At 38.6% G+C, this 13,761-nt stretch overlaps 1 protein-coding gene across 1 annotated transcript in view; it reads right to left on the reverse strand.

Annotated features, from left to right (window-relative positions):
* Positions 1-5,244: 5,244 nt before the first annotated feature.
* The window catches only part of ppp1r16b (protein phosphatase 1, regulatory subunit 16B), a 79,916-nt gene continuing 71,399 nt past the window's right edge, over positions 5,245-13,761 (reverse strand). The window contains exons 6-11 of the mRNA XM_053316131.1: positions 13,250-13,374; positions 7,423-7,548; positions 7,262-7,337; positions 6,950-7,079; positions 6,588-6,735; positions 5,245-6,108 (exon numbers count right to left, since the gene is read on the reverse strand). Of these exons, the coding sequence (XP_053172106.1) occupies positions 5,635-6,108; positions 6,588-6,735; positions 6,950-7,079; positions 7,262-7,337; positions 7,423-7,548; positions 13,250-13,374 (1,079 nt within the window). The 3' untranslated portion in view covers positions 5,245-5,634. The remainder of the gene's footprint in view (positions 6,109-6,587; positions 6,736-6,949; positions 7,080-7,261; positions 7,338-7,422; positions 7,549-13,249; positions 13,375-13,761) is intronic.

Below are 13,761 nucleotides of genomic sequence, written 5' to 3' on the forward strand. Positions count from 1 at the left end.
AAAAGTGACAAATTAGCCCTGCCTTAGTTGATTCAACTTCCACTTAAACGATGCAACGAATTATGTGAAATGGTCAGCATGTTGTTCACCTACTGCCTGACTATGTTTCAACATAATACCAATAAATGATTTTCCATCAGTTTTGGCTGCAGATCACTGAGTATTAGGCCACTTGTTACTATGTGAACATGTGGGATGCCCTGACCTGGCATAAGGCAACATTGCTAAGTGACTGATGCAAAGCTGTGGTAGTAAAAACAGAACAGGAGGATGTACTAATACTAATACCCCCACAACCTCAGTTCTTCTTTTATTTCAGACACTTTAGAGGTGAATATTTGCTCTCAAAGGAAGGAAGTGTTGCAGCTGTGATGATGCTCTGGAAACCAGTCAGTTAGGTTTATTTACACAAGCCTAACTTTTATTGGACTGGAACATTTCCTCCTTTTAGTTAAAGTTGTTCAGAGGCTTGCAGGGACTTAGGTGTGTGTTGTAATTTCAGCAAATGCTTGTTCATAAAAAGTAGGTAGAATAATAAAGGATTCATTTCCTTTCGATGGATGCATTAATTAATACAGCTCTATTATCTTAACTGTATTCTGAAAGGGTGCCACTCACCGTTATTTACATTGGTGATTCACTTGACTATCATTTCCTTTATTAATTAAGAAATCATGTCTATAAAATATCAGAAAGTGGTGAAAAATGCCCATCACGTTTCCAGATGTCCAAGGAGACATCTTCAAATGTCTCATTTTAGTTGATTAACCATTTTATTTCTGATCTAATATACAGTATATCACTGTAGAGAAAACATTGTTAATATCCTGATAATGATTTCAACAATATCAACCAGTCCCTGTGTCAGGTTTCACTGCTTGTTGAAGTGAAATGCTGTCTCACATCTGATAGTGAGTAACCAGCTTTGATCTTGGAGTGTAAATCCATCAGTCAATAAGCTTTTAGCACTGGTTAGATGGACAGACATCGACTCACTCTACTCAAACATCTTAAATTCAGGTCAAATAAGACACTAAAGCCCAGTTAAACCTAGAAGATCCTGGGAACAGGATAGACGTTCTGACCCAATGAGCCATTCCTCCATCCTCTTGTTCTCTTTTTCCGTAGCTATTCCATCCATCTTCTAACAAACTGGCAGGATGGCCAATAGCTGTGGCCTTTTCCCAAGGGAAGGCCCGCTTTCCTCCTCAGTGAATCCTTCAGGCCTACCATTCGCCCTTCATTTGCATGCCTTTTATCCTCCATCAATGATTTGTTCCTTTTTCTTTTCCACCCAGCCCTCCATCAGGTGGTCAGAGTCTAAGCAACTCCTGGCATTGACTAATTTTCCTAATTTACCCTGGGAACTAACAACGATTCCTCAGTGCCTTCCTTCAGCTTCTCTCCATGTATGTACACAGCAGAGTGGTCACTGTCTGTACGCTCTTTCTGGCACCAATCCACTTCGCCCTTCAGTGAAGAGGACTGAAGGACTGGGACCAGAGCCAGCTGGCTTGGACTCTGTATAGCTCAGGCACAATAGCAAAGCCATTGTCCTACCCTCTGTATATATGTCTTGGACATACTGACTGTGCCCAGGGGAGCTCAAAATGAAAGGCTGATTTGTGCTAATATTTGCTCGACACATCAAACACTGTTACCTGACATACGTGTTTTACAAATTAGTATGTTTGTGCTACTGGTTTATCTTTCAAATCCCTGAGCATACATATTATCCAGTAGGTGCTGATGTTCTGTAAATACTGATAACTTCCTCCATAAACAAGACTATAGGCCAGTAAGCCACTCCCATAAAATCAACAGCAGTGAAAGAAACCAGGTGAATAATCAGTATAGGAAGTATAATATGCTACAGGAATGCTGACATGGCATATAAAAAAAAAATAACTGGATTCAAGCAAACATTTAGAAACATTAAATATATTATGACCAAACATATTCTATCACATTTACTTCACCATTCTTTCTAACAAAATATCAATGTGCCTGAGCAATGGCTGCTGGGTACAGCCTGTAGAAACACTGACCCTGCTGACCCCAGAGCCAGTGAATGAGAGGAAATTCAGAAAGAGGGCGAAAACAACAGAAAATCATTGAAGGAAGCTGTTGAAGCTGTTGAAGCTGGGCCAAGACCCTGACAGCTGTGCATTGAAGGACAGTCCAGCTTCTGCCTGTATCAGAACAGAGAGCTGTACAGAAAGGACAGAGAGAACAGACAGACCCGGGGTGAAATAAATGGCTAGTAAGCTCCATACAGCATGCAAATGTGGATTGAATACAGCAGACTTCAGCAACAAAGCATCTGGATACATTCAGAAATAATAATGATGCATAATGTACCAAAATATAGTAAGTTTGAAATTAGAAAAAAAAGAAAGCCATTAAGAGTACTTAGTTTTTCTCAGTATGTAATTGATGCATTGGCTGTTTTGACCAAAATAAACTTTGCATACCACATGTAGTTCAAATAATAAAAAATAAAAAAACTTTCCTTAGCCTGAGTGACATGTTTTAATTCAATATATAAGAAATCCACAGTACCTTTTCCACTGCAAACACAAATGAAACTAGTTGAAAGGAGACGCTATAAAATTCTCAAAATATACAATTTATTCAAAACATGTTAATGCAACCATCAATATATTCCAGTAATTACAAAATCAGTAGTTTTTCTTCTTTATAATCTTATCCTTCTAGACAACAAGGCTGGCTGTCAAACATGAGCCTCGATCTGTAAACCATGAGAAGACGTGACGGTCCCTTTCTGGCCAATTCTGACAAGGTCATAGTTCAAAACTACAATTATAGTTTTAGTACATTTTATTAATAAGGAAGCAGAAGTGAAATTTAAGTTCAGTTGATTGCAGCAGCCAAAGCAGGGGTGATTTCAGTTCAATTTCAGCTGATTCACAATGAGATGATATCACAGCCTGGGACATTTCAGTGAAAAAAAAAAAAAAAAAGAGGAACAAAAAAATAGGGCAAAGAGCAATTTCTTTGATTGTGACTGAATTTGCACTTCCTCAAGTGGGGTTAAAAAAGAACGATCTGCTTCCAATCCATGCGCAACATTAAAAACTGACCTTTGCCAAAAATTGCACAGAAAAAAAGAAACCGCAGACACTGGTCACTGAACAGCAGGGAGAAAACATCAAGTAGGACAATGAGACCCCAATGCACTCGACTTTCCAGACAGATTATAGAGCTGGACTACTGAGGGGGAACCGGAGGGGTCTACATAGACTCACATACCCCCTCACTGTGACAACTAAAGGTCGGCTAACACTGTTCACCGATGTGGGTAATTGTATTTTCCTAAGTGTTCCTCAGTCATGTTTCTTTACGAGCTTTATGTCACAAGTAACAACACATACATGTAAATGCAGTTCATGGGAACAGATGAAGGGCTACAAATACAAACATATTTACAAGACTCATCTGTACATATTTGACACTATACAGTTGATTCTGTGGGGAATAAAGTGGTAGTGGCATTGTGGGTAATTACATGGTAAAAAGGGGTTGGCCACCAGGAGCACACACTTCTTTTTGTTTTGTTTTTATCCATAGATTTATTTTTTTAAATTTTAATAAGACTCTTTGGCACTAACAAGGAGATTAAAGGATCTTTATAAAGATTAAAGAAACATTTTGGGAAATATTCACTTTCTTGCCAAGAGTTAGATGAGAAGATTGATACCACTCTCGCCCTGTCCAAAGGCAACTAAATGAACCTCCACGCTACTCTAGAGCTCACTTATAAAAACATATCACTTCCTCTTTTTTGTTCGGATTTAACAAAACAGAAGTGTAAAAAGACAAAAATTTGTAAACCAGTTAGCTTAGCTTGTATGCTAAGCTCAGCTAACTGGCTGCCGGGTGACTTGTATTTAGCGTACAGACATGAGTGGTATTGATCTTCTTGTCCAACACTAAACTAAACAACAAATAACTGAATTCAAAAAATTTCAAAACTTTAATTAAGTTTGTTAATTAAGATTTTTTTTAAAGACACCACCTCCTAGTATTTTTTCTTTTAGGGCTGGCAAGTTTATATATCAAACCCCCAAAGTTTTAAGGACACAGACCATCCATCCTGTGGGCTCGCCTACATATCAGATCCATGTGTCGGTTCATGGTTTAAAAGAGGCAAGCAGAGTCTACGTGTGTCCTCAGAAACTCAACTATTCTTACAGTAATTCAATACATGAATGTATTTGTTTCATTCACAATTTCTGTTAATGAGACAAATACAGCGACATGGAGAAAATTAAGCCACACAATGGCCACCAGAGAAAAACCAACAATAACAAATAACACTGTTATTTGTAGTGACAAAATCCAATCTGTAATCCATCCCAATAGGATGGCTTGTTTGTGTTTCTAACAATATGTATGTTAAGCAGAGAGCAACCCTTGCTTCACTTTATCAGCTTGAATGTTTGAATTTCCATGTCAGAAGGTGCTGTGTTGGAGGATTCCCCAGCTCATCTTATATATTGCATTCACACTCTCCACACACCATCCAAATAATAAATACACTCATCTTTAGGAACCATAATGTTTTTTTTTTGTTTTTTTTTTACACATTACATTAATTTCATAAATAAAGAAATGTACAGTAATTTTCAACAACATTTGCTTAAATTATCTATACGAGTGAGCACAAAGTGGATTATGCATAAAACAGAGCGTGACCTGTCAGTTTTAAGTTTGCATGAAAGGACGGTTAGGTGGAGTATAGCTGACAGAATATAGTGATTGAAACACCAGTGCAGCACTATACTCTTTCCTGTTATCTTTCATCTTAGAAGTACACTTCCTGAATATTTTAACACTGTTTTATGGCGTTCCTTCCCTTTACGTATGCAGGCAGCATTTCAACGTGAAGCATACTTCAGAAGAGATTTCACACATCTCTTTTTGCTACGTTTTGCTGTTTCTGATATGTTGCAATACAACACGATGTAGTATAATACATCTCGTCTGCTCTACGATGGCCTTCCTGCACATTTAACAATGACAACAACATGGTGGAAAAGCAGAACAATGTATGTTGACAATGCAAGTTTGTTCTGAAGAAAATGTCTGATTACATGATAACCATCCACTTAAGAAGCTCTTTTTCATATCCGTCTGAGGGCAGTACATGCAGTACCTTGAGAACTTCTCTTCTTTCCAGATTCAGAATTCTGACCCTTTCCAGGTGAAAAGCTTAGACAAACCTGTCCACACTTTGATTCTTAAAAGGTGCAGAGAAACAGCTTCTTGTTTCTAACCATTTGTTAGGCCTTGTAGAGAGACTCCATATATGAAAAGGAATTTTAATCTGAGTGACCTCTGGAGGATTAAACTGGCACAGCTCAGTTTCTTTCTTCTTCTTTGCTGTACTGAAAACATGCCTGTATTTAGAGAAAGTGTTGCCAATTTGAGCAGAAGCCAAGTAAAACTTTCTAGACCATCTTTAGGCCAGCCATCCTCTGTGGAAGAAGCTTCAAAGTCAAGTAGGAACTTTTTCTTTCTTTCCTCTCCTCGCTCCTACTGCACGTTCCTCGCTTCCTCCTTCTCTGTGCAAACACTTCCCATTACATTAACAGTCACATGACTACGGCGCTACGACACGCAGCAGCAGGTCCGCGTCTTTGGCAGCTCTTCCTCTATTGGCTGTTTCAGTTTGAGAAGGGGCGGGTCGCCGCTGGCTGGCGTGTAGTAAACCGCGTTGCCGTTGGATGACACAAGTGGCATTCGGGGGTCCTCTGAGTTGGTTTTGGCATCAGTGAAGGAGTCTGTGGACCCGTTACCAAGGTGACCGTTGAACAAGGGGTGATTCAACAATTTGGCGGCAGCCCTCTGTTTCTTCAGCTCCGACAGAGTCTGAGCACGCTCCCTCGGGCAGGCTTCGTCCTGGGTGGGCTGGGTGGTGATGACGCCGCCCTTGTCAGACAATGTCGTGTTGCCATTGGAGGGCGGTTGTGGCGGTGTGGACGTCGTTGTGGAGATGAGGCCATTCTGTTTGTTGCTGCCATCTTTGAGGATAGTGGGCAGCTTGGGCTTGTCTGGCAGCTCCACAGCTACAACTGGCTTGACCTGCAGGACATCAATAAGGATTACTTTAATCCCTCTTTTAGATGATTAAATACATGAGAGCTGAACTCTGTACATGGTGGATCCGATATCTTTGATCTAGTGCCCAAGTTATCTTGCATTACATCTCGTTTTACTCAAGCTTACCTATTTGGTACTTAAAACCATCTTACTTTCACAACCTGCCAAATGTCTATGTTGCATTCCTGTGTATTGTTGAAGATTGTATTGCTGCTGTTTTTCCATTGTGGGTTTCTTCCTGTGTGGCTTTTTAAACACCAGGTGGGTTTTGATCACCTTAATTCTGACACACCTACACTGAAGTCTGACATTTAGATTGTGTGGGAGAGAAGATTATGTTGCTGCTATTAAACACCCTTGTAGCTGTGATGAAAAGCAAAAAAAATGCTGTTTAACACTGTTAAAATAGCATGTAATTCTACTTATTTCTAAACAACATGAATAAAACATAACATACTCACTTTAACCACCTGGTTGTTCTCCTGATCAGACTCCTTCTCTTTCTCATTATCCTCCTCCCTCCCTCCCCTCCACACGATGGCCTCTGTCTCATATTCTTTACGACACAAGTTGTGTCTGTCTGAGAGGCTGGCTCGCCGCACCACTTTTCTGTGGACACAGAGTGAGATAAACATAAATATAAATAAAGTATTTTCAATGCCAAATTACAGCAACTCCACAGCAGCTCTTTTACATTTCAAAAGATAAAATTGAGCTGATGTGCTCAACTCTCATGTCTCTTAGGAATACAGAAATAAAATTAAAAAAACAACAAATACCATTTGCAGTGGCAGCAGTAGCACCAGCAGATGGCAGCACTTACCCACGACTGCCTGCACTGGATGTTCGCCTGCACAGTGATGTCTTGTGTTTGAGCTGTGACTTCATGATGGTGTCATGTTTGTGTTTCAGGTCCAGCAGGATGGCTCTGAACTCCTCATCCTCACACAGGTCTTAAAATGACAAGGATGAAAGACAGCTTATGTCAGTGTTTGGGGTTCTTTCCAATAACAGATCAAACCTAGGATTATAAAATGAATGTGTCTAGACTAGATGATTAACATCCTTAATGATGCCACTAATCTCTCATACTGACAGTTTATATTTTTAAGAGAGTGTTGAGGTGTAAATATACCGATGGGAGTCTCCTCTAGGAATGTCTTGGCATTGAGACTGGCTCCATGAGAAACCAACAGCTCTGCCACATGCATCTGAAACAACAACAGCAGCAAATTACGTTAATGGAATCAAAAATCTTTGTGTGTGTGAACCTGTTTCCTGTTGTGTTTACCTTACCTGACCCCAGCACGCTGCAGCATGAAGAGGCTGCCATCCATCTGAATCTCTCAGGTCCATGCGAGCTCCCCCCTCCAGCAGCAGCTCTGCAGCCTGCACGTAGCCATTTGCTGCTGTGATGTGGAGCTGCAAGGACAGAGGAGCAACAATGATTAGATTTTTCCAGTGCACAGGATTTGCTGTTGAAATGCTCTTTACTTTAATCCAGAGAATGAGATTTCACAAAAGAGCCCTGAAATAGATGTCAAAGAATGATGTCCCAGTAATGTACTGGAGTCTACAAGTGCTGACCATATGTATGACATCACTTTGCAGGATCTGATATTCACCTGTTTGAGTTTGGGGATGTAGGTATGTCACTGCCTACCTTTTAATCACAGATGTTTGTACTTAAAGATAAAAAAACTGACCCTGCTGGCTTGAGACGGCCCACTCTGCAGTTCAGAGATTCACCTTATACCAAGAGCTCAGAAAACTTAATTACTGCACACCATTTTCCTCATATGTATAACATCAGGATATTAACTCTAGTCCTAATCCCTTCGAATTTCTGCCCCAGCAGTAGGCCAGTCGGCACAACCTCACGTTCTACAACCAAACCCTGTTCAAACTAGTGCCGACCAATTTATCACAGATATATCGTAACATATAATGCAGAAATTGATGCTTGGGGTGATTTAGACATGGTGTCGTTACATAGTTTGTCCAGCAGACAGCGCTTCCACTTCATTGTTCACCACACTGTCAGCTCTGTAGGCAGCATGAGGGGCAGAGTTCGCACCAGAGCCCATACTAGTTCACAGTCAAACGGTGTCTCCACAATAAGTTGCCAACGAGTTTGTGAAATACATACTTAGAAGTTTATAAACAATGAGCCCATCATTTCCCCTTTTCAATATAACTAATATAACATTAAGTCTGTCCCTGACAACATGTCACTCATGCTATTGATATGTTTGCTATATTAGCAGCTGTAATTGGTTAGTATAGTCGGTAATGTAGCAGACTGAAAGGTTAGCATCAGGACAGTGTTGATTTCACGCTACATTGTGACCTAGCTGATGAGACACAATGCTGGAAAGTAAAGAAACTATTTTCCCGTACTCATTAGCCACATTAGCTGATAGCCAGCTAACCACCTGCGACTTACATAACTTGTCAGCTAAGTGGGAGCTAATTGCTTATTGATTAACAAGAACAAAAGCATTTCTGATTTGAGTTCAATCAATTGAAATATTGACTGATACTGTACAGTACTGATTTTTATTTTGCCATTTTATTTTTTATTTATTCTCTATTTTGTTAGTGTTCATTTCTAGAAATGCTGAACAATGTTAAATATACTTCATTAGTTACTTGTTTAATAAAGCAGCCTCATATCAGTGCAAAATCATTTAATCCACATAGAAGGTCTATTTTCATTCCAGTTCAAAAATATTAATTATATGGGCCACCATATCAGTTATGGTTATGGTGAATTGTTCCGCTCTAAAATTGTAATTCTCATCTCTAGTACTTTGATTGTATGGGTGGTGCTCAGTGTAAATATCACAATGGAGCTGCAGCTAAATATAATTTTCATTATTTACTAATCTGTTGATTACTTAATTGTTCAACCTATAAAATATTAGAACATAGTAAAAAAAAACACCTATCACAAGTTTCCAGAGCCCAAGAATATACCTTCAAATTGCTTGTTTTGACTTTGAACTAAGAATCCAAAGATATTCAATTTACTATCACAGATGAAAGAAAAACCTACCAAATATTCACACTTCAGAAGCTGGAACTAGTAAAGTTGTGTCATTTTTGCTTGAAAACGTTAGTTTACTATTTGTTTCAACACTGCATCATAGATTTGATGAAGAGCTGCACAAGTTGGCACAAAATGTGTTTATGTGATCCTGAGATGATTTTAAGAACTTTAAAAGGAGGAACCAAAAGATGAAGATTTGGAAGGTTAATCTTAAAATGGGATATTTTCTTTTTCCTAGCCTGCAAATCTCTTATTACAGAGACCCTGATTAAATAAAAAGGCACTGCCAGCCTTCTTTTCATCTGTGTCAGAGGTGAAGTCAGAAGATTTCTCAGTTAGGGTTATATGGTTGCTATGTAAACGACCTCAGACCCCTCTCAAACTCTGACTAGTGAAGAGGAATAACATTTTGGTGTTAAAATTACTGGCCTGAAATAACAAGATGCTTTTAATATTTCCATCACTGAAGGGTGCTTAGTTAGAGCAACTAGTGATGCTAATCTCTGGATGTGAAGATGTTACTGATAGTAAGATGGGTTGTAATGCTGGAGAGTTACTGATGAGAGAGAGAAATGCACAAGGCCTGAGGTCCAACATTATTGATCCTCATGCGGAAATTAGGATGTACAGTAACTGGCAGAGGAAAATCACATCCTTGTGCTCTGCAGGGGTACAGACACATGGTATTGCTTCTCACTGTATGAAGTATATAAAGTATATATATTTTTTAAAATTCACAGAAATACATCAAATAATGCAATAGTAAGAGGTTCGCATAAGGCTGAGAGGAACTGACTTAAGGAAAAACAAAAGTGACACATATTGACTTTACTACTGTATCTCCCTTCTTACTGACATAAAGCAAAAGTCTCTCTCGCCTCCAACTAGTCCAGAATGCAGCGGCTCGGCTTCTTGTCTTTTATCTTTCTTTTACCGTCTTCATCTTTCATCATCCGTCTGAACTCTCTTCACTGTGTTTTTGTTGCTTTTTCCTTCTTGTTTCAACTTAGTCTTAATATGTGGCCTCACTGTTTGGCTTTATGCTGTTTGCCTTCTGAGTATCCTCGTTTGTTTTTAAAAAGGTACTATATAAATAAAGTTATTATTATTACTATATAATGTGTTTTTTTATTCATTTGTTTACTTGCTTACTTGCTTGCTTGCTTGCTTACTGGTATTTTTAGTACTACCAAGGTGTTCTGTATCGGTTTCCTCATAAGCAGGAAAAGCTACATGTACTGCATGTAAAGAAAAATCTGAAAAAAGCTACAGCAGCAGATTGAAATGAATTTTTAGTCCTCTTTTAAAATGATCTGTTTCTGTGACAGTTCACAATGTTTACAACGCACACTAAAAGCATATACAGCACAACATCCAAAATATTTGAGTTGTGAGTGCGGAGGCTGCATTCAGCCTTCAAAGCACATCAGTTAAGTCTATGGCTCACTGATCTTCGAGTTCCTGATGTTTTTAAGTGGATGTTTATCTGCAGTGCCACAATAAGAGGGCATCTTTGAAGCAAAGAAGAAAGTTAAGGTCTAATAATTCCTGCAGTGATCAGATGTGTCTGGTTTTACGCCTTTCGGCTGCTGTTGAGGATGAGTGAGACTCACTGCTGCAGGGCAACATTTTCAGGAATGTGATTCTCTGTGTTTGTTTTCAAAAGCAAAAACCTAGACATGTTTCAGGGTTCTGCATTAATGGGCATAAAACATCCTCACACTACGCACTGCATGAAGGTTGTGGAGAAAAATGTAGAATAAACATGATTCATATACAATAAAAATCAACTTGAATCGTTCTATCAGTACTTGCCCCTTCCACTCAAAAATTGTTTTTTCTTCTTTTTCCTACAACTGGTGTTTGAGCTCAACTGTACAGAATACTGTATCTGTAGAGTTGGACAGTGAAAGGCACCAAAAAGTCAACTGACTAACTTATTACTTATTTATTCTTCAATTACAATAATTTTATCATTCCTAATTTCTTTTAAACTGGGTTATCTCCCTTGAATGTTGTTTTCAGTGTTTTTTGCTGTATTTACTCTTCATTTTCTAATGCATTATGTGAAACACTTTGAATTTGTGTTATGTAATGTGCAAAATAAATAATGTCAGTACAAATCATATTGTTGTGTTACCTGTGGAAAACTGCTAATGATTGCTTCACATCAGCTGAATTAAATTTTTCTGTGAGTGTCTGTCACATTGGTGTACAGAAAGTTGAATCCAACTAGTATTTCATGAGAATTACTGAATACATTCTTCTGCCTTTCACAAATTGATAAATTCATTTTCAATCACAGGGGATGAAAATTGTTGTTGCCTCACAACAAAACAAGGACACAAGAGATGTACTTCACTGGAAAACAAAAGATTAATCTTACATAACCACCTACCAGTTCCAGGTCCCTTCCTCTCTTCTTTGCTGGACATTTTAATAAGGCACGCTCTAGTTTGCTTCATCGTGCTCGAATGAAGATTAACAGTGCGCATAAAACAAGGGGACGAGCAGCTCAATCAGACAATTTCTGGTACGACTTTAAAGCTTAGCAGGGTTATTTTGGGCTACTACCATGTAATGTCTCCTAGCTATTTTCATCCAGTGATCTGTCACTGTGTTTCCTTGGTGTAGCTTAATCCCTGATACATAATAAAGACTTCTTAAAACATCTGACATTACAAAGCTGTATTCAAGAAATTATACCCTAACATGACAAGTTTTTATTCTGGCCTTCTCGACTTTTTAAACGCACTAAACGTATAAATGAAGCAAATGGACTGACCACATTTTCATGCTTGTTTCTGTTCTCTTTACAGCATGTTTACATTTATTCTTCATGGTAGAATAAAAGCACAATTTCAGACCAAACAGGAGGCGATGTACACATTAATAATACATAACTCTGCTTCCCAATAACTGACGTATTGAATGGTGACTGCCAATGGAAAGGCTCCAAGAGTGATGTATCGCATCCAAACAGTGATTTGTTGTAGTGGCACAGAGAGCAGGCTGAACAATGCCCATATAACAGCAGAGTGTCCTTGTCAAACCATTAGGATGCTTCTTGTGAACGTATTCTGTCACATTATTTGATTATTTTTTATTTGGACCCATATTTGTTATTTCATAAACCATCATGTTTGAAAATGTTTGTGTATTTGAAATCCATCATTTGTCATTAATACATGTCTTGTTCTAGTAATTGAAAACATATTTGGAATTGTTAGTAAATTTCAGATCTGACTTTGCATCGCTTTAAACATTCAGTGGTGCCATTTACAACTTTTCTAATAATGTGATATTGTTTTACCTGAATGCATACATATTTAATATAGGTTTGCCCTAATCTACTGTTACAGGGCTGAATTACTATTATGGGTGTATCCGGTGCTCGTGAGCAGATTATTCATATCAGCAAGTCATTTCAAAATCACGCAGCTGATTAAACGGCTGATTAGCTTTAACGGTTTTATGGCCTCACGCGTCAGTGTTGCAGAGCGCATAATCTTTTAAAGGTGAATCTATAATAAAGATGGCCCTCTCAATATTTAAACACCATTTCTATTTGCTGCCGGTGTCGACCTGTGATGCCTGATAATCTGATTTGAGTGGATCTCTGCAGCACTCATGTCATGGAAAATGCACCCGTAACAGCTTGCACTCATTTAGTGACAGACTCTGCAGCTGTAGGAATGAGTGTTATTAACTGCACACAAACATCACACACAAATGCTTTTTTCTTTACCTGCATGTTCACTTTGATGCGTGTAATCCCAAACACATACAGTAAAGATAGCTTTATATCATTGTGAATGTTACGTGTGTATATAATGTATGTGCATATATACTCTACATATTTCTTTTTTACATTTGCTCTTTTTTTTGGAACAAACTCAGATCTCAGGTTCTTGATGCACCCCAGATGTTTTTGTGTTTGTCTGGTCCTGAGGTAACTGAATTGTAATACCTGCTGTTTTCTTTTTTTTTAAATCATTAAAATAAACTTGAAAGCAAGCCTGTTTTCAATTGAGATTGGTGGAGAAAAACACAGAGAGCACAGTTTCTTACCAATGTGGCTCCCTGAGAGTCCTGCTGGTTGACCTCCTGTCCCTCTCTCAGCAGTTCCTGAATATCTACCAGCATCTTCCTCTCAGTTGACGCTCGTGTCTCGTTGATCATCTCCTGGGTGATTCCTGTCAATCAAACACAAGGGCAGAACCAGAGTGTTTATCACAAGGGAGGCTATTTTTCTTGGTGCAGCGTGCTGATGGGGCAAGTTTATGATCTGATTAATACAGAGGGACAGAGAGGAAGGTCAGACTTTATGGAGCAGATAACGTCAAAAAGTTATCCCTGATGGACAGCCAGAGCCTTTTCAGATCATACTGCCAGTTTTCTATAGTGTTAATTGTTGTAATAATTCACCTCTAGGCAATTATTTTAATTTGTGTTAAACTTATCCTTGAAATGATTCCCTGACAAATGGCCCCTACATTTGCAAAATCTTTACAGAGCTGCCTTAATATATTTGGATTTTTAAAATTCAAAAGAAGAAATTCAATGACTATTTTCTGTGGATG

Source organism: Scomber japonicus, chromosome 3, assembly GCF_027409825.1.
Source record: "Scomber japonicus isolate fScoJap1 chromosome 3, fScoJap1.pri, whole genome shotgun sequence".
Classification (NCBI taxonomy): Eukaryota; Metazoa; Chordata; class Actinopteri; order Scombriformes; family Scombridae; genus Scomber; species Scomber japonicus.